Consider the following 27,139-nt stretch of genomic DNA (forward strand, 5'->3'; position numbering starts at 1 on the left):
GAATCATCACACCATCACTACCAACAAGAATAGTGATTATCAGCATAATGTGATATATTGAAAATGTATTTGGACGGACAGATGAACAGACATAACTAATCTTTAAAGCTCCTGAAATAAAAGAAATGTTGAACATCAGTCAAGCTCATATGACCTTTTATGCCAGGTGAGCTGAAAGGTGATAATACAACATTTTCTAACAAATTCAATATGGGACACACATATGATTGTTCAAGTACCATCAAGTGGGGACACACATGATAGAGTCCTACTAAATGAGGACATTTTTAGTGGAAATTTGGAGAAATCTTGAATCTTTATTTTTATTTTCTTATAATAGTTTTTTGGTAAATCTGAATCGGAGAAGTAATGGATTACCACAGACGCCAAGTTGAGTCACAATCTTTCATGAAATTAATGCCAAATGAGCTGTTTAGTGGAAATTTTGAGAAATCATGATTCTTCATTTATGTTTGTTGACAATTTGTTTTTTTCTGGTTATTTGAGGAAAGAAAAGTTAAGGTAGCATAATGACATCTTTTCCACCAATGACTGGATAATTTGACACTTTTGTGAATAATCAGACCATCACTACCAACAAGATTAGTGATTGACAGCATAATGTGATATATTGAAAATGTATTTGGACGGACAGATGAACAGTCATAACTAATCTTTAAAGCTCCTGAAATAAAAGAAATGTTGAACATCAGTCAAGCTCATATGACCTTTTATGCCAGGTGAGCTGAAAGGTGATAATACAACATTTTCTAACAAATTCAATATGGGACACACATATGATTGTCCAAGTACCATCAAGTGGGAACACACATATGATAGAGTCCTACTAAATGAGGACATGTTTAGTGGAAATTTGGAGAAATCTTGAAGCTTTATTTTTATTTTCTTATAATAGTTTTTTAGTAATTCTGATCGGAGAAGTAGTGGATTACCACAGACACCAAGTTGAATCACAAACTTACATGACATAAATGCCAGATGAGCTGTTTAGTGGAAATTTTGAGAAATCATGATTCTTCATTAATATTTGTTGCCAATTTGTTCTTTCTGGTAATTTGAAGAAAGAAAAGTTAAGGTAGCATAATGATATCTTTTCCACCAATGACTGGATAATTTGACACTTTTGTGAATCATCAGACCATCACTACCAACAAGATAAGTGATTATCAGCATAATGTAATACATTGAAAATGTATTTGGACGGACAAATGAACAGACATAACTAATCTTTAAAGCTCCTGAAATAAAAGAAATGTTGAACATAAGCCAAGCTCACATGACCTTTTATGCCAGGTGAGCTGAAAGGTGATAATACAACATTTTCTAACAAATTCAATATGGGACACACATATGATTGTCCAAGTACCATCAAGTGGGGACACACATTATAGAGTCCTACTAAATGAGGCCATGTTTAGTGGAAATTGGGAGAAATCTTGAATCTTTATTTTTATTTTCTTATAATAGTGTTTTGGTAATTCTGAATCGGAGAAGTAATGGATTACCACAGACACCAAGTTGAGTCACAAGCTTACATGACATTAATGCCAGATGAGCTATTTAGCGGAAAGATTTAGAAATCATGATTCTTCATTTATATTTGTTGCCAATTTGTTTTTTCTGGTTATTTGAGGAAAGAAAAGTTAAGGTAGCATAATGATATCTTTTCCACCAATGACTGGATAATTTGACATTTTTGTGAATCATCAGACCATCACTGCCAACTAGATAAGTGATTAACAACATAATGTGATATATTGAAAATGTATTTGGACGGACAGAAGAACAGACATAACTAATCTTTAAAGCTCCTGAAGTAAAGGAAATGTTGACCATCAGCCAAGCTCATATGACCTTTTATGCCAGGTGAGCTGAAAGGTGATAACCCAACATTTTCTAACAAATTCAATATGGGACACACATACGATTGTCCAAGTACCATCAAGTGGGGACACACATGATAGAGTTTTTCTAAATGAGGACATGTTTAGTGGAAATTTGGAGAAATCTTGAATCTTTATTTTTATTTTCTTATAATAGGTTTTTAGTAATTCTGATCGGAGAAGTAATGGATTACCACAGACACCAAGTTGAGTCACAAGCTCACATGACATTTAATGCCAGATAAGCTGTTTAGTGGAAACTTTGAGAAATCATGATTCTTCATTTATATTTGTTGCCAATTTGTTTTTTTCTGGTTATTTGAGGAAAGAAAAGTTAAGGTAGCATAATGATATCTTTTCCACCAATGACTGGATAATTTGACACTTTTGTGAATAATCAGACCATCACTACCAACAAGATTAGTGATTGACAGCATAATGTGATACATTGAAAATGTATTTGGACGGACAGATGAACAGTCATAACTAATCTTTAAAGCTCCTGAAATAAAAGAAATGTTGGACATCAGCCAAGCTCATATGACCTTTTATGCCAGGTTAGCTGAAAGGTGATAATACAACATTTTCTAACAAATTCAATATGGGACACACATATGATTGTCCAAGTACCATCAAGTGGGGACACACATGATAGAGTCCTACTAAATGAGGCCATGTTTAGTGGAAATTGGGAGAAATCTTGAATCTTTATTTTTATTTTCTTATAATAGTATTTTGGTAATTCTGAATCGGAGAAGTAATGGATTACCACAGACACCAAGTTGAGTCACAAGCTTACATGACATTAATGCCAGATGAGCTATTTAGCGGAAAGTTTTAGAAATCATGATTCTTCATTTATATTTGTTGCCAATTTGTTTTTTCTGGTTATTTGAGGAAAGAAAAGTTAAGGTAGCATAATGATATCTTTTCCACCAATGACTGGATAATTTGACAATTTTGTGAATCATCAGACCATCACTCCCAACTAGATTAGTGATTAACAACATAATGTGATATATTGTAAATGTATTTGGACGGACAGATGAACAGACATAACTAATCTTTAAAGCTCCTGAAGTAAAGGAAATGTTGACCATCAGCCAAGCTCATATGACCTTTTATGCCAGGTGAGCTGAAAGGTGATAACCCAACATTTTCTAACAAATTCAATATGGGACACACATACGATTGTCCAAGTACCATCAAGTGGGGACACACATGATAGAGTTCTTCTAAATGAGGACATGTTTAGTGGAAATTTGGAGAAATCTTGAATCTTTATTTTTATTTTCTTATAATAGGTTTTTAGTAATTCTGATCGGAGAAGTAATGGATTACCACAGACACCAAGTTGAGTCACAAGCTCACATGACATTTAATGCCAGATAAGCTGTTTAGTGGAAACTTTGAGAAATCATGATTCTTCATTTATATTTGTTGCCAATTTGTTTTTTTCTGGTTATTTGGAAAAGAAAAGTTAAGGTAGCATAATGATATCTTTTCCACCAATGACTGGATAATTTGACACTTTTGTGAATAATCAGACCATCACTACCAACAAGATTAGTGATTGACAGCATAATGTGATATATTGAAAATGTATTTGGACGGACAGATGAACAGTCATAACTAATCTTTAAAGCTCCTGAAATAAAAGAAATGTTGGACATCAGCCAAGCTCATATGACCTTTTATGCCAGGTTAACTGAAAGGTGATAATACAACATTTTCTAACAAATTCAATATTGGACACACATATGATTGTCCAAGTACCATCAAGTGGGGACACACATATGATAGAGTCCTACTAAATGAGGACATGTTTAGTGGAAATTTGGAGAAATCTTGAATCTTTATTTTTATTTTCTTATAATAGTTTTTTGGTAATTCTGATCGGAGAAGTAATGGATTACCACAGACACCAAGTTGAGTCACAAGCTCACACGACATTTAATGCCAGATAAGCTGTTTAGGGGAAATTTTGAGAAATCATGATTCTTCATTTATATTTGTTGCAAATATGTTTTTTTCTGGTTATTTAAGGAAAGAAAAGTTAAGGTAGCATAATGATATCTTTTCCACCAATGACTGGATAATTTGACATTTTTGTGAATCATCAGACCATCACTACCAACAAGATTAGTGATTATCAGCATAATGTGATATATTGAAAATGTATTTGGACGGAGAGATAAACAGACATAACTAATCTTTAAAGCTCCTGAAATAAAAGAAATGTTGAACATCAGCCAAGCTCATATGAACTTTTATGCCAGGTGAGCTGAAAGGTGATAATACAACATTTTCTAACAAATTCAATATGGTACACACATATGATTGTCCAAGTACCATCAAGTGGGGATACACCTGATAGAGTCCTACTAAATGAGGACATGTTTAGTGGAAATTTGGAGAGATCTTGAATCTTTATTTTTATTTTCTTTTAATAGTTTTTTTGTAATTCTGATCGGAGAAGTAACGGATTACCACAGACACCAAGTTGAGTCACAATCTTTCATGACATTAATGCCAGATGAGCTGTTTTGTGGAAATTTTGAGAAATCATGATTCTTCATTTATATTTGTTGCCAATTTGTTTTTTTCTGGTTATTTGAGGAAAGAAAAGTTAAGGTAGCATTATCACATCTTTTCCACCAATGACTGGATAATTTGACACTTTTGTGAATCATCAGACCATCACTACCAACAGGATTAGTGATTAACAGCAAAATGTGATATATTGAAAATGTATTTGGACGGACAGATGAACAGTCATAACTAATCTTTAAAGCTCCTGAAATAAAAGAAATGTTGAACATCACCCAAGCTCATATGACCTTTTATGCCAGGTGAGCTGAAAGGTGATAGCACAACATTTTCTAACAAATTCAATATGGGACACACATATGATTGTCCAAGTACCATCAAGTGGGGACACACATATGATAGAGTCCTACTAAATGAGGACATGTTTAGTGGAAACTTTAAGAAATCATGATTCTTCATTTATATTTGTTGCCAATTTGTTTTTTCTGGTTATTTAAGGAAAGAAAAGTTAAGGTAGCATAATGATATCTTTTCCCCCAATGACTGGATAATTTGACATTTTTGTGAATCATCAGACCATCACTACCAACAAGATTAGTGATTACTAGCATAATGTGATATATTTAAAATGTATTTGGACAGACAGATGAACAGACATAACTTATCTTTAAAGCTCCTGAAATAAAAAAAATGTTGAACATCAGCCAAGCTCATATGACCTTTTATGCCAGGTGAGCTGAAAGGTGATAATACAACATTTTCTAACAAATTCAATATTGGACACACATATGATTGTCCAAGTACCATCAAGTGGGGACACACATATGATAGAGTCCTACTAAATGAGGACATGTTTAGTGGAAATTTGGAGAAATCTTGAATCTTTATTTTTATTTTCTTATAATAGTTTTTTTAGTAATTCTGATCGGAGAAGTAGTGGATTACCACAGACACCAAGTTGAGTCACAAGCTCACATGACATTTAATGCCAGATAAGCTGTTTAGGGGATATTTTGAGAAATCATGATTCTTCATTTATATTTGTTGCAAATATGTTTTTTTCTGGTTATTTAAGGAAAGAAAAGTTAAGGTAGCATAATGATATCTTTTCCACCAATGACTGGATAATTTGACATTTTTGTGAATCATCAGACCATCACTACCAACAAGATTAGTGATTAACAGCATAATGTGATATATTGAAAATGTATTTGGACGGACAGATGAACAGTCATAACTAATCTTTAAAGCTCCTGAAATAAAAGAAATGTTGAACATCACCCAAGCTCATATGACCTTTTATGCCAGGTGAGCTGAAAGGTGATAGCACAACATTTTCTAACAAATTCAATATGGGACACACATATGATTGTCCAAGTACCATCAAGTGGGGACACACATATGATAGAGTCCTACTAAATGAGGACATGTTTAGTGGAAACTTTAAGAAATCATGATTTTTCATTTATATTTGTTGCCAATTTTTTTTTCTGGTTATTTGAGGAAAGAAAAGTTAAGGTAGCATAATGATATCTTTTCCACCAATGACTGGATAATTTGACATTTTTGTGAATCATCAGACCATCACTACCAACAAGATTAGTGATTAACAGCATAATGTGATATATTGAAAATGTATTTGGACGGACAGATGAACAGTCATAACTAATCTTTAAAGCTCCTGAAATAAAAGAAATGTTGAACATCACCCAAGCTCATATGACCTTTTATGCCAGGTGAGCTGAAAGGTGATAGCACAACATTTTCTAACAAATTCAATATGGGACACACATATGATTGTCCAAGTACCATCAAGTGGGGACACACATATGATAGAGTCCTACTAAATGAGGACATGTTTAGTGGAAACTTTAAGAAATCATGATTCTTCATTTATATTTGTTGCCAATTTGTTTTTTCTGGTTATTTGAGGAAAGAAAAGTTAAGGTAGCATAATGATATCTTTTCCACCAATGACTGGATAATTTGACATTTTTGTGAATCATCAGACCATCACTACCAACAAGATTAGTGATTATCAGCATAATGTGATATATTGAAAATGTATTTGGACGGAGAGATGAACAGACATAACTAATCTTTAAAGCTCCTGAAATAAAAGAAATGTTGAACATCAGCCAAGCTCATATGACCTTTTATGCCAGGTGAGCTGAAAGGTGATAATACAACATTTTCTAACAAATTCAATATGGTACACAGATATTATTGTCCAAGTACCATCAAGTGGGGATACACCTGATAGAGTCCTACTAAATGAGGACATGTTTAGTGGAAATTTGGAGAAATCTTGAATCTTTATTTTTATTTTCTTTTAATAGTTTTTTGGTAATTCTGATCGGAGAAGTAATGGATTACCACAGACACCAAGTTGAGTCACAATCTTTCATGACATTAATGCCAGATGAGCTGTTTTGTGGAAATTTTGAGAAATCATGATTCTTCATTTATATTTGTTGTCAATTTGTTTTTTTCTGGTTATTTGAGGAAAGAAAAGTTAAGGTAGCATAATGATATCTTTTCCACCAATGACTGGATAATTTGACACTTTTGTGAATAATCATCAGACCATCACTACCACCAAGATTAGTGATTAACAGCATAATGTGATATATTGAAAATGTATTTGGACGGACAGATGAACAGTCATAACTAATCTTTATAGCTCCTGAAATAAAAGAAATGTTGAACATCACCCAAGCTCATATGACCTTTTATGCCAGGTGAGCTGAAAGGTGATAGCACAACATTTTCTAACAAATTCAATATGGGACACACATATGATTGTCCAAGTACCATCCAGTGGGGACACACATATGATAGAGTCCTACTAAATGAGGACATGTTTAGTGGAAACTTTAAGAAATCATGATTCTTCATTTATATTTTCTTATAATAGTTTTTTTAGTAATTCTGATCGGAGAAGTAGTGGATTACCACAGACACCAAGTTGAGTCACAAGCTCACATGACATTTAATGCCAGATAAGCTGTTTAGGGGAAACTTTGAGAAATCATGATTCTTCATTTATATTTGTTGCAAATATGTTTTTTTCTGGTTATTTAAGGAAAGAAAAGTTAAGGTAGCATAATGATATCTTTTCCACCAATGACTGGATAATTTGACATTTTTGTGAATCATCAGACCATCACTACCAACAAGATTAGTAATTATCAGCATAATGTGATATATTGAAAATGTATTTGGACGGAGAGATGAACAGACATAACTAATCTTTAAAGCTCCTGAAATAAAAGAAATGTTGAACATCAGCCAAGCTCATATGACCTTTTATGCCAGGTGAGCTGAAAGGTGATAATACAACATTTTCTAACAAATTCAATATGGTACACAGATATTATTGTCCAAGTACCATCAAGTGGGGATACACCTGATAGAGTCCTACTAAATGAGGACATGTTTAGTGGAAATTTGGAGAAATCTTGAATCTTTATTTTTATTTTCTTTTAATAGTTTTTTGGTAATTCTGATCGGAGAAGTAATGGATTACCACAGACACCAAGTTGAGTCACAATCTTTCATGACATTAATGCCAGATGAGCTGTTTTGTGGAAATTTTGAGAAATCATGATTCTTCATTTATATTTGTTGTCAATTTGTTTTTTTCTGGTTATTTGAGGAAAGAAAAGTTAAGGTAGCATAATGATATCTTTTCCACCAATGACTGGATAATTTGACACTTTTGTGAATAATCATCAGACCATCACTACCACCAAGATTAGTGATTAACAGCATAATGTGATATATTGAAAATGTATTTGGACGGACAGATGAACAGTCATAACTAATCTTTATAGCTCCTGAAATAAAAGAAATGTTGAACATCACCCAAGCTCATATGACCTTTTATGCCAGGTGAGCTGAAAGGTGATAGCACAACATTTTCTAACAAATTCAATATGGGACACACATATGATTGTCCAAGTACCATCAAGTGGGGACACACATATGATAGAGTCCTACTAAATGAGGACATGTTTAGTGGAAACTTTAAGAAATCATGATTCTTCATTTATATTTTCTTATAATAGTTTTTTTAGTAATTCTGATCGGAGAAGTAGTGGATTACCACAGACACCAAGTTGAGTCACAAGCTCACATGACATTTAATGCCAGATAAGCTGTTTAGGGGAAACTTTGAGAAATCATGATTCTTCATTTATATTTGTTGCAAATATGTTTTTTTCTGGTTATTTAAGGAAAGAAAAGTTAAGGTAGCATAATGATATCTTTTCCACCAATGACTGGATAATTTGACATTTTTGTGAATCATCAGACCATCACTACCAACAAGATTAGTAATTATCAGCATAATGTGATATATTGAAAATGTATTTGGACGGAGAGATGAACAGACATAACTAATCTTTAAAGCTCCTGAAATAAAAGAAATGTTGAACATCAGCCAAGCTCATATGACCTTTTATGCCAGGTGAGCTGAAAGGTGATAATACAACATTTTCTAACAAATTCAATATGGTACACACATATGATTGTCCAAGTACCATCAAGTGGGGATATACCTGATAGAGTTCTACTAAATGAGGACATGTTTAGTGGAAATTTGGAGAAATCTTGAATCTTTATTTTTATTTTATTTTAATAGTTTTTTGGTAATTCTGATCGGAGAAGTAATGGATTACCACAGACACCAAGTTGAGTCACAATCTTTCATGACATTAATGCCAGATGAGCTGTTTTGTGGAAATTTTGAGAAATCATGATTCTTCATTTATATTTGTTGCCAATTTGTTGTTTTTTTCTGGTTATTTGAGGAAAGAAAAGTTAAGGTAGCATAATGATATCTTTTCCACCAATGACTGGATAATTTGACACTTTTGTGAATCATCAGACCATCACTACCAACAAGATTAGTGATTAACAGCATAATGTGATATATTGAAAATGTATTTGGACGGACAGATGAACAGTCATAACTAATCTTTAAAGCTCCTGAAATAAAAGAAATGTTGAACATCACCCAAGCTCATATGAACTTTTATGCCAGGTGAGCTGAAAGGTGATAATACAACATTTTCTAACAAATTCGATATGGTACACACATATGATTGTCCAAGTACCATCAAGTGGGGATACACCTGATAGAGTCCTACTAAATGAGGACATGTTTAGTGGAAATTTGGAGAAATCTTGTATCTTTATTTTTTTTTTCTTATAATAGTTTTTTGGTAATTCTGAATCGGAGAAGTAATGGATTACCACAGACACCAAGTTGAGTCACAAGCATACATGACATTAATTTCAGATGAGCTGTTTAGTGGAAATTTTGAGAAATCATGATTCTTCATTTATATTTGTTGACAATTTGTTTTTTTCTGGTTATTTGAGGAAAGAAAAGTTAAGGTAGCATAATGATATCTTTTCCACCAATGACTGGATAATTTGACATTTTTGTGAATCATCAGACCATCACTACCAACAAGATTAGTGATTAACAGCATAATGTGATATATTGAAAATGTATTTGGACGGACAGATGAACAGACATAACTAATCTTTAAAGCTCCTGAAGTAAAAGAAATGTTGAACATCACCCAAGCTCATATGACCTTTTATGCCAGGTGAGCTGAAAGGTGATAGCACAACATTTTCTAACAAATTCAATATGGGACACACATATGATTGTCCAAGTACCATCAAGTGGGGACACACATATGATAGAGTCCTACTAAATGAGGACATGTTTAGTGGAAACTTTAAGAAGTCATGATTCTTTATTTATATTTGTTGCCAATTTGTTTTTTCTGGTTATTTGAGGAAAGAAAAGTTAAGGTAGCATAATGATATCTTTTCCACCAATGACTGGATAATTTGACATTTTTGTGAATCATCAGACCATCACTACCAACAAGATTAGTGATTAACAGCATAATGTGATATATTGAAAATGTATTTGGACGGACAGATGAACAGTCATAACTAATCTTTAAAGCTCCTGAAGTAAAAGAAATGTTGAACATCAGCCAAGCTCATGTGACCTTTTATGCCAGGTGAGCTGAAAGGTGATAACACAACATTATCTAACAAATTCAATATGTGACACACATATGATTGTCCAAGTACTATCAAGTGGGGACACACATATGATAGAGTCATACTAAATGATGACATGTTTAGTGGAAATTGGGAGAAATCTTGAATCTTTAATTTTATTTTCTTGAAGCCCCTTATCCTAAAAGTTGGTATCATGAAATTAATGTTGAACATCAGATATTTTTATCAATGAAGAACTCCCAGTTGTCTAGAATTCTTACCTGGCAACTTCATAAACATGATGAAAAGGCATTTCAATTTAAGGAAAAAAAATAACTCTATACATGAACATGTATCTGAGAAAAATCACCAGAGTGGAACTGAACAATACTACATATGTAACTCATTATAGCTATCTCTCATACCTAAACCAGCCCATTATTTGAATATATATATAGAAAGAAATTCTGGAAATGTCTTATTTTCATAACATTAGGTTAAAAATCCATAGTTTTAACGAAAACAGCAGAATAGAATGAAACATAATTACTTGATCTGTTAAACATCTCATAGTAGACTGATATATAACAAATATCAGCTGAATATCTGAAGGCATTTTAAAAGAAGTCCGTATAACTGTTAATTTCAGGAAATTTTCAAATTCCAAAGCCAATATAATTTCATCATAATTAGCAGAGCAGAGCAAAGCAAAATGTAAAATCGGTCTGTTACTAATCATTAACCTTTTGCTGTTCAATGGACCCTTATGGTAATGCAACCAGAGTATAAATCTAAATAACCAAAACACAAATTTCACAATATACAATGTCACGAATGTAAAAAATTTCAAAATATACAATGTACCAGGGTTTGGTTGTTTAAGACTTTGAAATAAAGGATAAAGAAAGCAAGCAAGCCCTCCCCATGACAAGTTGACATTTTGATATAGGAACAACAGAGTCAGCGCAGGGCCACTAAGCTCAACTGCCCACTTTGCACCAGCCAATATAAATGAATGCCTAGGGTGGGAATCGAACCCACGTACACCAACTCTGTTGTCCTATACATTTACATGACCACAAAATGGCTTCAAGAGCAAAACAATAAACCAACAAATATTTTTTTTAAAACATAAAATTTATGTTTTAAGCTTAATGGCATGTATATCAGTCAGGGTACCTTCTTGTACAAGTATTTTTTATTTACTTGAAGAAGTAAATTATATACTTATATAAGTTACATAAAAAAGTGTATTCTATTGACTTGTATAGGTAAACAAAAATAGGCTTAGTTATGTTCCTTAGATTTCAATGTTTTTTAACTTACAAATGTATACAAGTAAAAATGTCATCCTATCTTTTCTTGAACTCTGAGGACTTTTTTGTGCCTTTATAGACTTTTTTAATTTTCTGTCCTTTGCAGATGTCTAAAAATATATAAAAAAGAAGATGTGGTATGATTACCAATGAAACAACTATCCACAAAAGACCAAAATGACACAGACATTAACAACTAGTATAGGTCACCATACGGCCTTCAACAATGAGCAAAGCCCATACCGCATAGTCAGTTATAAAAGGCCCCGATAAGACAATGTAAAACAATTCAAACGAGAAAACTAACGGCCTTATCTATGTAAAAAAATGAATGAAAAACAAATATGCAACACATAAACAAAAGACAACCCCTGAATTACAGGCTCCTGATCATGACTTGGGACAGGCACATACATAAATAATGTGGCAGGGTTAAACATGTAAGTGGGATCCCAACCCTCCCCCTAACCTAATGATGTCCATTTTCACTGAACTAGTACACACTTTTATTTAGGGGCCAGCTGAGGACCACCTCCGGGTGCCAGATTTTGTCCCTGCGTTAAAGACCCTTTGGTGGCCTTCGGCTGTTGACTGAGCACTCTTTGGTCGGGTTGTTGTATCTTTGATCTATTCCCCATTTCCATTCGCAATTTTATTGAAATAAGGCGTTATTATGTAGGTCAAGGATCTATAATGTTCTAGTAACCAGTCTTCATGCGTAACCACAAGTCCTTCGGCATAGGATTATAACAAAAAATTATCTTCTGGCTTATGAACTCAAATGTTAAGGATGAAGGCTGAGTAACTACAAAATGTATTATCATGATTATTAAGCTTGTTGTTCGGTGTGAACCAAGGCTCCATGTTGAAGGCCGTACCTTGACCTATAATGGTTTACTTTTTTAAATTATTATGTGGAAGGAGAGTTGTCTCATTGGCACTCATACCACATCTTCCTATATCTATTAAATCAATTTCAGAAAATTACAGTTGAACAGTTTTATAAATTTGGCTTCAAATGTACAAGTTTAATTTTGAACACATGCTTCATCATGTTCATTGTATTTTCACATTTCTTGATCGTTGTGAGAAAAATATTTCTCCTTACTAGTGAAAAATCTTTTCTCTGCAAATCATTGGTCGAAATTTAATTGTGACGTTAACTTTTCTTGGTTTGTTTTGAATTTTCTTATTGTGACTTCATGAAACTAGAGGCTCTCAAGAGCCCGTGTCGCTCACCTTGGTTTATGTGCATATTAAACAAAGGAAACAGATGGATTCATCAAAAAATTGTGTATTGGTGATGGTGATGTGTTTGAAGATCAAACTTTACTGATCATTCTTGTTACTTACAATTTTCTTTATCTGTAATGAACTTGGCCCTTTAGTTACAGAGGAAAACACTTCGTAAAAACTTACCAAAATTTACCAAATTAATGAAAATTGTTAAAAAATGACTATAAAGGGCAATAACTCCTTAAGGGGTCAACTGACCATTTTGGTAATGTTGACTTATTCGTAGATCTTAATTTGCTGAACATTATTGCTGTTTACAATTTGTCTCTATCTATAATAGTATTCAAGATAATAACCAAAAACGGCTAAATTTCTTTAAAAATTACAAATTGGGTGGGGGGGGGGGGGGGGGGGGCAGCAACCCAACAACCCATTGTCTGATTCATCTGAAATTTTCAGGGCAGATAGATCTTGACCTAATAAACAATTTAACCCCAGTCAGATTTGCTCTAAATGCTTTGGTTTCAGAGTTATAAGCCAAAATATACATTTTACCCCTATGTTCTATTTTTAGCCATGCCGGCCATCTTGATTATTTTGACAGGTGACCGGACACAATTTTTAAAGTAGATACTCCAATGATGATTGTGGCCAAGTTTGGTTAAATTTGGCCCAGTAGTTTCAGAGAAGAAGATTTTTGTAAAAGTTAACGACGACGACACCGGACGACGCCGGACGCCAAGTGATGGGAAAAGCTCACTTGGCCCTTTGGGCCAGGTGAGCTAAAAAGGCGACCGTGCATGATGACATCAAATAAAAAGTACACAACTTTCTTCAAATCTTTGAAAAGAAAGGATAAAAATCATTAGAGAAACAGATTCCACCACTATAACTAGTGTATTACGATACTTCTCCACTCTTAACTGTTAAACTTGAATTATTTAAAAAGCTTGGCAAGCCTCGTGCTTTAAATATTAAAATTTAACTGTCTCGAGTGGAGAAATATCATAACACTTGTTGCAGTTGTAGAATCTATATTTCTACCATTCACATTTAAATCTTTTGACAATTCAATTCTCATTCGCAATATCATGAATATTCACTTAAATACTCATGATCATAAATATTTAATGGGTACCTACATGTATAGCTACTAATTCTCATTAATCTCTAATGGGTACTTACTAGTTCTCATTAAACCCTAATCATTAAATGGATACGTACTATATATAGTTAGTTCTCATTAATCATGTTAATCCATAATGGTTACCAACTAATTCTCATTAATCCCTAATCATGCTAATCGTGCTAATGGATACCTACTATCCTAAATATAAACTCTTATTCCATATCGATAAAATTTTAGTAAGTTTTTCTATATCATGTATATGAATGGGATTTTGAATAAATAAGCATATTCACCTTACAAAACGTCAGGTGCATTTACGTGCATAATTTTGTTAAAAAAACATTCTATGTACAATTGGTTTTGGTAAATTACTTGCGAATACATGTATACATTTCTCCCAGAAAATGAAATAAAACAATTACTGTTTTTTGTTTCGGTAAATATGTGGTTTAATTGACTTTTGAAAAACTGATAACCATAAAAAAGCAATTTTACATGACATACAATGTACCTGTCAAGCCAGTTTCACATCATTTCCCTTTAAGCAGTTACCAACTTAATTTTTTTCATTTTTTTGTTGATTTTTATCAAACATGTCAACAGAAACCATATTTCTTAGCATGCTTAGTTTAAGATTATCAGTTCCTCCACAGATGGGTCGGTCAATTTAATTTAATTATCATCGTTATAAGTAAATTTTTATTCTGTACGGAGATTGTAAGTACCGGTAAATATCATCTACATCATATAGACCACCACACCCAGTGCATTGCCTTTGATTTTATAAAGGGAACTACAGGGTGCTTAGTCATGTTAGTGGGCAAGCAAGCCAATATTCTGAGTTCTTTTAACTATTTTTTTTAAATTTATATCCAGGGACTCCTATACATTTTTAGATGAAAATTTAATGTTAGAGCAACTTTCACCATGGAAAAACTTGTATTTACGCTGTTGCATGATCAAAAATATTTCATTCCCTCATTTCTATGTAAGGAATGCTGAACAGGCTGATACACATTGCTTATTATACATGTCATATATATATTTCATTATATAATAACAACTAATTTCCTTAATTGTCATTTTTATCAATTTATCAAGTTGCAGTTAATATTCATGTTTTGTGAGTGATGATGTATTTATTTTTAAACTTGAAGAGTGATCAAATATTACATGTATCAATAATTGCTGTACTAATATGTTTTTTGGTATATATAAAATTATGTTCAGTTTAACGTCTTATTTTGTACTCTTTTAAAAAAGGGAGATGCTGATTGCGCAAGTCAATCATATGTTCCACTTGTAATACTTTTTTCTCTGTCATTCTGTTAAAATACTGGATTTAACCTTTATCTTTTTTATTTAAAATTTTCATTAGCATTTGCAGACATTACCTAATAATCATGATAATGCAATCAATTGTTAAAGTGATTAGTAATTTTTAGCCGGATATATCCCTTAGGGCTTTAAATTTGTAATCAGGAAGACCCTTTGGATTGTAATACAAAAAGCTTAAGGGTTAATTGATTATAGGTTGCTAACCAAGAAAATGGGGGTCGCTAGAGAAACAAAAACATTTTTTCTATAAATGAACAACAGCAGTTTTTTTTTACATTGTTTGAGGATGGCGGAAGATAATTTAATGATGGCGGTGATCTTTGGACGGTGGCAGATGATAATTTAACAATGGTGGTGCCCCATCTTAAAACAGGTCATGGAGATCCCCTATATTTATACAGATATAAGATGTGGTTTGAGTGCAAATGAGACAACTCTCCAAGTCACAATTTGTTAAAGAAAAACCATGGTAGGTCAAAGTCTTCAACGTGGGTCTCATTGGGGTCGAAGCGTGACACGGGATTGCTGATTTTTTGTAAGCGTGACACGTGAAAGTCGAATTATTGTGCCGTTTAAACGGGAAATGGAGTCTAGCGGGACCCGGGGAAATGACAAACAAGAGTGCACACGCTGAAATGTCTCGCCTTCTATACTAATCATTGATATTAGGTTGATAGTCCTAAGTATAAAGTTAAGCTTTATAACAACTGTCACATAAACTTAACATTAACCAAGATAACTATTTAAACAAAGACCAATGAACCTTGAAAATGAGGTCAAGGTCAGATGAACCATGCCAGACAGACATGTACAGCTCGCAATGCTTCTATACAACATATATAGTTGACTTGTTACTTATACATGTAGTTTAAGAAAAATAGACCAAAACACAAAAACTTAACACAGTGCAATGAACCGTGAAAATGAGGTCACGGTCAAATAAAACCTGCACGACTGACATAAAGATCATAAAATATTTCAATACACCAAATATAGTTGACCTATAGCATATAGTATTAGATAAAAAGACCAAAACTCAAAAACTTAACATTGACTACTGAACCATGAAAATGAGGTCAAGGTCACATGACATCTGCCCGCTAGACATGTACACCTTACAATCATTCCATACAACAAATATAGTAGACCTATTGCATATAGTATGAGAAAAACAGACCAAAACACAAAAATTTAACTATAACCACTGAACCATGAAAATGAGGTCAAGGTCAGATGACACCTGCCAGTTGGACATGTACACCTTACAGTCCTTCCATACACTGAATATACTAGCCCTATTGCTTATAGTATCTGAGATATGGACTTGATCACCAAAACTTAACCTTGTTCACTGATCCATGAAATGAGGTCGAGGTCAAGTGAAAACTGTCTGACAGACATGAGGACCTTGCAAGGTACGCACATATAAAATATAGTTATCCTATTACTTATAATAAGAGAGAATTCAACTTTACAAAAAATTTGAACTTTTTTTTCAAGTGGTCACTGAACCATGAAAATGAGGTCAACATGGTCAAGGACATTGAAAATGTGACTGACGGAAACTTCGTAACATGAGGCATCTACAAAATGTATATACAAAGTATGAAGCATCCATGTCTTCCACCTTCTAAAATATAAAGCTTTTAAGAAGTTAGCTAATACCGCTGCCGCCGGATCACTATCCCTATGTCGAGCTTTCTGCAACAAAAGTTGCAGGCTCGACAAAAATGAGAATTGCTTAAGTACATAGTGTATGCAGGATACGGGAATCTGTCAAAACAGTAAGCGGGATCCAGGATCAGAACCCCCCAATGAGACCCAAAAGGACTACTGATAAACTAAGTTTTCCTCACCACTATTTTCATGCAGACAGGTCGCCATTACATGTATGGTTCAGTCAAGTGATATGTATAAGATGGTGCAAATGCGAACTGGGTGTGACTTGTCTACGGTTTGCTTGTTTCAAACATGGAAGCCGTTACACAAACTATGTCCGGTTGAAATAGTTAAACTGAGGACAATTATTTAAATTATTGTTTTTATAAGAAATTTGTCTCTGATAGAAGAGGATCCCCCAAAAAAATCTATTAACCGTACAGCACTTTGAAAAGCAAAGGGTACCATAATTTCCCAGAGTATTTTAAAATTGAATAATATCCCAAGGACACTTATTTGTCCTGAAAACATGATTTTAACATGAGGGCTTAGAAATTATTTGCAAATGCCGAAATGGCTAATGAGCTGCAACGCAAATTTTTACCCCGGCATCAACTTGTATATATACATAATATATTTTCCGCAAAGCCAACATTTACGATCTTTTGTTCCTAATTGTCAAGGTCCTTGGTCCCTTCCCCTCCACACCAGGGTTTCCCCTTGGTCAATTACTTTTTTCGCCACCTCTTTCGCCAAAACAATATAATTTTCGCCACTTTATTATTTTTTTCGCCAAGTAACACAGATATATTTTTCTTTTAAAAATTTCCTTTTTTTCCTAGCTCCCCCCCCCCTAAATAAGAAGTGGTTTTTACAACAAAACAAAACATTTTATCACTTGAAATTGATCCAATTTATATGCTTGAAACACGTTGGTCACTGAAACGACTTTAAAGTACCCACTCAAATCAATTATCTATATGAAATTTAAATGATAAAGTTTTAAATCAGAGACCTTTCTTGCTTTTGAACATTTTTCGTCATAACAACAGTTTTCTTTTCTGGACTATCACTAAAAGAAGGAGAGGAAGCGTAAACATTTTGTTTCAAACACGTGCGTAGCGAAGTGGTTAATAAATCTCTTTTGTGACATTTGACAGAAGCCATTTAACCATATCATTTTGTCATATCATACAATCAACACCTGGTTATTATTTAGTCCTTTGATGTCTATAGCTATAAATGCAATCAGCTGATTATTGATTTTCTGTCAAAATCTTAACGAGTTCAAGGTGAATTCCGAGTATTATCTGATCGGTAAAATCAGAGAAACCTGAAAAAAGTAAATAAACAAGATGGTTGAAAATAAATCGTTATATATATTTCTTTCGCCAATGACGAATTTTAATCGCCACAATCATTATTTTTTCGCAAATTGCAAAAAATGGCGACCACCAGCGGAAACCCTGCTTCACACTATATAAATCACTGTAGATAAATCTACTGATAGTTCTGATTTACCATGTTATATAAAAGTATTAAAGATTAGAATTATTACGTTAAATGGAAACTGACGGTATGAATCTGTTCCTGGACCTGTTCTCCATATGAGGCATTTTACTTAACGTGTAAATCGTCGAAAAGAAAAGACATCATAGATGGATAATCAGGGGCAGATTAAGGCGAGGGCTTGGCAGGCATGTGCCCCCTATAAAATTTGCAAAGCATTGGTTGTCCTCAGCTCAATAGAGTATCTGAACAGATGACGAAAAATTAATGTCATCGCATTACATCTGTTAACATTCAAAGAATTATATAAAACAGTAAGTTTAACAGAATCAACATGATTACTAACAAACTGACCTATGATTTATTTATAAGTTCTATAAATATATTATACTTCAAAGAAAGGTGTCGAACGCGGTACTGAGTTTGATGACAAAAATGATAGGCTTCTGTCAGTTAAAGTAAAACAATTGTGACAGTGTACATGGTGTAGTTGCTGATTTTATAAACACTTTCTTTGATAATCGAAGTTCCAAAACATCCCAACATATGTACCTCACTTTCCCACAAAGTAAAATGAATTAGGCGAAAGGCCCTACCCGCGGTTGGATTGGTTATTTCATCATTGTACGGCCAAGAAAACAGTTCAGGTAAGATTCTTTCTTAATCATGTTAATGAAAGATAGAAATACTGGTTCAAACAAAAGGTTAGTTTAGTTTGTATCATAATATATATACAACTATACGTTGACAGGTCAAGGCCCCAACTCGTATTTCCATATTACAAAGGATCCCATTAAAATAAAAATATCTTTGTAAGCATCTTATTCTGATATAAGTGGTTAGGTTTGCAGTAAAAAATGTATATAAAAAGTTTGGCACAACCTCAGACATTGTCAGAAAACAACAAAAAACAATAATTTTTTTTTTTTTGAAAAGACAATTAAAAATCGCTTGCAAAAGAAGAAATATTTGTTTTCAAAATCTAAAATTGGTCAGGTGAGCCACTCCTGTGAGTCATTGAATAGAAGCTCACAGATTTCTTGTTATAAATTATGGTGATTGTAGATTGACAGGGGTGGATCTATGCGGTTTTAGCTTGAAACTTTTATTTCTCGTTAATTTACAAAGGCACTTGTCTCAAAATTTCCGCCCCCCCCCCTATATATACCTTAATATAGGATTTTTTCTGAGACATTGTGCCTGTGTTAATTTACCACAAAATATTTCTCGCCACGTTTTGCTTGGCAGGCAAGATATCTACAAAGCACCCTCTCTAAAAGAATATTCCAATGTTTCGATAATTATACCTAAAAAAAATAACTTTGCGTCCCCCTCCCCTAATCTAAAATCCTTGATCCGCCCATCATAATACATGAAATAGTGCAACACAAATAAACTTTACCTCGCTGCTAGTTAATCGGTCGCCATTTTGTGCTTGGTCACATGATATGATTAAGATGGTGCAAACGGGGACCGAGTGTATCACGTCCGCGCTTTGCGAGTTTCCAACATGTAAGCCGTCACACAAACTATGTCCGGTTGAAATAGTTGAATTGAGGACAAATGTTTATAAAATTGTTTTTGTAAGAAAATTTGTTTCTGATAGAAAAGGACGCAAAAAAATTCGATTTACAGCACTTTGACAATTGGGGACGTCCCCGTTTGATATGTGTCCCCAATTGAAGGGTTTCCTACACGTGTGTGTCCCCAGTTGACACGACTGACATACGCACACACACACACACACACACACACACACACACACACACACACACACGCACACACACACATTATCTTAATAAACCAATTCTTTATTTTGAAAGAAAAGATAGGTATGTAATGTTGATTTCAGTTCTTTGTCATTCGAACCTTGCTAAAACAATCATTTTGTAAGCAGAAGGTCACAGATTAAGGAAGCTCATAACCTTAATATTGATAGTCTCACGTAGCCTTAAAGCACCCTTAACGGTATCTGCATTTTTGATTAAAAGGAAAACATTTTCTTTATAATGTGAATGTCAACATAAATTTCTCATTCGTTTATTACTGCATCATGAGTTTATCCAGCATATTTTTATTTCTATATTAATAGGAGTAATATTTGTGTAATTCAAATCCGATCTGTATTACTATATAAGTCATGTTACTTAGCAGTATATATCAAAAATAATATACGTTACATTGACTGTTAGATTATGTATACGTTAAAGAAATTTCCATTCCAGGGAGAAACACTTCTGTCATCACCTAATATTGATGCATCAGATCCAGAAAATGAAACTTTAAGATACACATTGGACTGTAATGGATATAATACAACATATTTTGAAATGGACGAAAGTACAGGCGATGTTTATTTTGGCGGCGATTTTGATTCTGATATTGGTCATCCACCGGTCACTCAATGCAATGTCACCGTAACAGATCCAGGAGGTTTGACAGATACAGCATTTTTAACTATAAACATAGCAGACACAAATGACTTTACGCCGATATTTGAGCGAGATTACTACAATGTATTCTTATTTCCAACGGAAGATATTGGAACGATACTAATCGATGTATCGGCATCGGATGGAGACATTACAGTAACTTGGAATACAATAACCTACGGCTTGGATCAATCAGGTTTAGGGAATAGCTATTTCAATATCGATGAAAATGGGACAATAACTGTGGCCATGGATATTTCTGCATCCTTTAATTACGGCCAGACAGTGATCTTGACTTTAAGTGCAACTGATGGTGGAGGACTTGTGGGATATTCTACCTTGTCACTGATTTTCCCAGAGGTAGGGAAAAGGGAAACGTATTGTTCTAAACATAAAAACTATCGATACAAGAGGCAATAAATAAAATATAAACTAAAAATAAACTGACAACCCCATGGCTAAACAGAAAAAAGACCACCACACAAACAATAGCACACAACACACAAAATAGAAAACAAAAGACTGAACCATCACAAGTTGGGATTATCTAAGGTGCTCCAAAGGCTAAGCCTATCCTGATTCACAGTTGGCAACCGCCATGTTGTTCATGTTAGTACAAACGCGGTTATAAGTGTAATTGACAGTCAACCAACTCAACACCAGACATGCGCACAGAGAAAAACAAAATATTTGAAAGTTAAATGCGTTGATTTTCTGCCCATCCAATACCCGTCCACATTATTTTCCTTACGCAAAAGTGAAACAAACAATTCAAATGGTCCGTTGTCACCATTGTATACAGCTATTAATTTTTGAAATTCTCTCACATTGATGTGTTATATTTTTTAGACAACTACAACGTCATCAACTACTACTGAACGTCCTTTCAAGACTGAAACGTACCCTGACAATGGGTACTGGTATCTATTAGCAGGGATAGTTCTGATGATGAATGCTGTCCTGATAACAAAGCTGTGCATTAGATATTGCAGACCTTGTGCAGAGTAAGTAATAAGTTCTCTTATGAGACTCTCAAATAACTTTCAAATGGTTGTTAATACTAGTATATATATAACAGACCTCCATTTTGACATACAGAGCACACCGTGAACAAATATATAGAAAATATATAGTATAAGACTAATATAAGTATATACATCTTTCAAAACGTGATCAGGGTGGACTTTATGAAACCTTAGATGAGGTGTACTGTACTGTACATTTGGTTTTAAACAGGAGTCTGATATTACAGTCGTATGGGTGTTTTTTTTTGTTTTTTTTTTTATGAAACACTGCTTCCGGTTTGCTAAAAGTTTCGTGTATATCAGCTAATATACATCATATTTAACCGTGACGTCATCAACGTTTTTTTCATGATCAACTCTTTTGAAATGGAATTTAGAATTGAATTATAAGAATTTACTTTACTGTTTTTTTCTGTCCATATGAAATAAACTAAAAAATGTGATGAACACTTTTCAAAACGAGGTAAGCGGGCTTTTTAGTGTGCATCCCAAATTTTGAATTTATTTCTTCAAAAACAGAGAAAAAAATATCACAGTAATTCATTAAATATGAGTTATTTTTGTCGGTTGTAGGATTGACAAAAGGACAGAAGTCCAGAAGAGAGCTGATAGAATAAAGGCTGCACAGGAAAGAAAAGCTAAAGTCAAATCTGATTTTTTTTCGACAGACGATCTTTGGAGTGTGAATAAGTATCAAAGTAAAAATGTGTCAGAGGTTAGTTAAATAATTTAGTGCTAAAGTATGAGTGTTCCTGGAAAGAGGAATAAGGGTACCGTTTAATGAATATAGAAAGAAAGGATTGATTTAAAATGTATTGTAAAGATGGAAAAATTAAAACAATAATTTTAGTTCAGGTGAAGTTTAAAATATTTAAATGTGTCAACTCGGAAATAAGTCGAGTAACATTTTAATGAAGAAGTAGGTATTTCTACTTTTTTGAGTCTTTGGACTCTTTTTTTAATTCAGTAATGAAGATAGTTGATATTCGAATACAACATTTTAAAGAACATTTTACCCTCAACAAAAACTATAAAAACCCTATTTCGCGTATCAAAAATAAACTAACGGAACTAGCCAAGGAATTTGTTTTTGTCCCGGCTGATAAAGCTGCTAATAATATCATTATTGTTTGACGTAAATTTTATATAGAGGTTCTGCAAAAGGAAATCACGAATTCACCAACATTCCAACTGACTTCATTTTCAGAAAACGACATCTGTAACAAACATAAACTTTTAGCTACTTCTTTACAAGCAGAACCAAACACAATGAAAGTCCCAACTATGTACTGGCTTCCGAAGCTGCACAAAAAACCTTACAAATATAGATTTATTTCATCTTCCAGCCATTGTTCAACTACTAAATTGTCTGTTTTACTTACTAGTACACTTGGTACAATAAAAAACCTGATAATAAATTGTTCAAATAAGGCCTTTGAAAATAGTGGAATTAATTACTTTTGGAGTGTCAAAAACTCGTTGGAAGTACTTGATAAATTGCATGCATATATTGGTGATTTTGAATCTGTTCAAAGTTTTGATTTTTCTACCCTATATACCACTTTGCCTCATATTCTTATTAAGAAAAAATTCACATCCCTAATTAACTGGGCATTTAAAAAGTCGGAATGCGAGTACATATGTTCAAACTCTTTTAGATCATTTTTTAGTAGCAATAAACAAAAGAACTATGTCAATTGGACATGCTTTGATACTATTTATGCACTTGAATTTTTACTTGATAACATTTTTGTTCGCTTTGGAGATTCCGTATATCGTCAAGTTATTGGAATTCCAATGGGGACTAACTGTGCACCACTTATTGCGGACCTGTTTTTGTATTGTTATGAGTTACAATTTATGACTAAAATTAGCAAAGACCCATCAAAACAACATTTGATACAAAAATTTAACAATACTTTTAGATATTTGGATGATATATTGGCTCTAAATAATGACGACTTCAGTATGTATACTAAAGAAATTTATCCTGTAGAACTTACTTTAAATAAAGCTAATGATAACAATGACCACTGCCCTTTCCTCGATCTTGATATCTATATCATAAACGGGAAGCTTAATACAAAAATTTATGATAAAAGAGATGATTTTTCATTTCCTATTGTTAATTATCCATTTTTAGATGGTGACGTTCCCTTGTCACCATCTTATGGTGTTTATATATCTCAACTTGTACGATTCGCTCGTGTATGTAACAATGTATTAGATTTTAGCGAGAGAAATTTATGTATTACTGAAAAATTATTACACCAGGGTTTTCGATATCACAAACTGGTCAAAACATTTACTAAGTTTTATCACCGGTATAAGGAAATAATTCGTAAATATAACTCAACATGCAGACATCTTATACGTTCAGGTATTTCACATCCAAAATTTTATGGAAATATTCTTTATAAAGCACAAAAATGTCAGTATTCTCCTCAGAAACTAACAAAACCTTTAAATAGACTTATTAAAAGGGGATATAGTTACGATACTGTTGTCAGGTCATTAAAGATTGCATATTTTGGCTTTAACATTGATTCACTGATAGGGTCTTTGCATCGGAACTAAACACATTTATTTCTAAAAAAACAGTTGTTGGCATGACACGGGTTATGTTCTTCTCATATATTTTATGATAGTATGATACTAAACCCCTAACGGGAGGGATTGTACCTGATATTCATATGATGAAGACATAATCTTTCAATCAGTTTAATTGAGGTCTGGAGCTGGCATGTCAGTTAACTGCTAGTAGTCTGTTGTTATTTATGTATTATTGTCATTTTATTTATTTTCTTTTGTTACATCTTTTGACATCAGACTCGGACTTCTCTTGAACTGAATTTTAATGTGCGTATTGTTATTGTTTTACTTTTCTACATTGGCTAGAGGTATAGGGGGAGGGTTGAGATCTCATAAACATGTTTAACCCCGCCGCAATTTTGCGCCTGTCCCAAGTCAGGAGCCTCTGGCCTTTGTTAGTCTTGTATGATTTTAAATTTTAGTTTCTTGTGTATAATTCGGAGTTTAGTATGACGTCCATTATCACTGTACTATTATGCATATTTTAGGGGCCAGCTGAAGGACACCTACGGGTGCGGGAATTCTCGCTACATTGAAGACCCATTGGTTGCCTTCGGCTGTTGTTTGCTCTATGGTCGGTTGGTTGTCGCTTTGACATATTCACCATTTCCTTTCTCAATTTTATTTCTTTGAATATTGAAATTAGTTATCAGATATCAAAATTAAGTAGACGCAATTGCATAGTAATTTCCGGATGTCCAATTCTGAAACGACATTCATTATTTGCAAGCAAACATAGTTATCAAAGGAACATGATGCTACAAACAATGACAAGCTACATGTCATTTCACCGACTACGTAATGAATAAAACTGTTACAAAATATCTTAATTGTTGAAGAAAGTGAATAAAATATATGTTGTATGGCATTCGTCAATTCAAAACAATGAAAGTGAACACCATATGTCTAAAGGAAAACATATACCCTCTTTAAACATGTGTCTAGACAATTTTTTGTCTTCAGAATCGTTGTTATCCAGGTTAAAAGGGAGTTGTGAATATAATCATTTGAACGAAATTGAAGATATGGTATAATTGGAATGCGACATCTCTCAGTCAGAGACAAAATGACAATGGAAACAAGTTTTAACTATTATTCTAGTTCGTTCTATTTCTGTAATGTACATATTACAGAAGTATGAACTACTGATTGATAAGTAACTTTCTGTCTCTTGTGATGTAAAACTCTAAGCCAAAGGAAGCTTGTCTCTGAATGTTTTCTTTGTTTCGTTCCCATCTTCTTTCAATTGATGAACATTGAATTATGAGCATGTGTTGGGGTTGTTAAACGTTTCTTCATTAACGGAAAGGTGAGGGTTATCTCAAGGCATAATAAGTTTAACAAATAAAATACATATTTCTCGTGCAACTTTATAAGATGTTTTGGAATGGTGAAAGTTGCCAAGATATATAAACCATGTGTTTACTTGTATGTCATTTATACAGATGAGTCGATTGTAGGTTGTAATATCTATTTTAAATCATTATGAATATAAAAATGATGATGTGGACGTCTTGTTGCTAATTCACAAATGACACAGAAATTAACAACAGTAGGTCACCATACGGCCTTCAGGTAAACGCAGTAATGATGGATAAGTTTTCTGTCAAATATTTTTCATGATTCTTATTGGCTTTGTATTACATGTGCATGTATCAGGAATTATACCTTCTTTTTTTGTCCTTTTTGTCCAGATGTTTTACAATTTCGGGTAATTGTGCAGGTTTTAAACAATAATACGGGAATAACAATCCTTGTCAATATGTTTGTATACTAGTTTTATCATTAACAAGTATAATGCATTAGGTTTAGTCATGCAGATGTAAATTCAGCCCATGAATAGAACAACACACTTGTAAAAGGACGAGGAGGGTAATTAAGATTGGCCATCAATATCGCACAGCTGCTGGATTTAAAAGTGAGTTGCCTATAAATGGCCATGATCATTATAATAGTAATTTTAAAACCAGTTTCAGTGCACTTTTCAATTGATATAATGTAATCAAGTAAAGCACATAATGTTCTAAATCATGACCAATTAATAGCAAACACACAACACTCTCAAAGCAGGTAAAAGCTTTAGGCTTGTGTGGTGTTTCGGGCTTTCACCTAGAGTGCTTTTGCAAGTAAAATGTAAATTGCGTATTAATCAATGATTTAGCCTTTTCTAAAGAGTTAATAAATCGACAGATATTAAATGGATGTCACGGTAGATGAGAATAAGCGACGACAAAGAATTTTAGTACTTTACTCTTTCAAACGAGGTTTGGAGTGGAAAAAAGACTAATCTGGCTGTAAAGAAAGATGTTGAAAACTGCACTGGAAATGTTGCTGTTTAGATGATAAAATCGACAGATATCAAATGGATGTGACGGTAGATGAGAATAAGCGACGACAAAGAATTTTAGTACTTTAC

General features: G+C 33.4%; 1 protein-coding gene across 1 annotated transcript in view; it reads left to right on the plus strand.

The window, feature by feature from the left end:
- The window catches only part of LOC143055279 (protocadherin gamma-A12-like), an 84,210-nt gene extending 61,355 nt beyond the window's left edge, over positions 1–22,855 (plus strand). The window contains exons 6-8 of the mRNA XM_076228413.1: positions 20,900–21,466; positions 21,956–22,110; positions 22,705–22,855. Of these exons, the coding sequence (XP_076084528.1) occupies positions 20,900–21,466; positions 21,956–22,110; positions 22,705–22,855 (873 nt within the window). The remainder of the gene's footprint in view (positions 1–20,899; positions 21,467–21,955; positions 22,111–22,704) is intronic.
- Positions 22,856–27,139: the final 4,284 nt, after the last annotated feature.

This window comes from Mytilus galloprovincialis, chromosome 12 (genome assembly GCF_965363235.1).
Source record: "Mytilus galloprovincialis chromosome 12, xbMytGall1.hap1.1, whole genome shotgun sequence".
Lineage (NCBI taxonomy): Eukaryota > Metazoa > Mollusca > Bivalvia > Mytilida > Mytilidae > Mytilus > Mytilus galloprovincialis.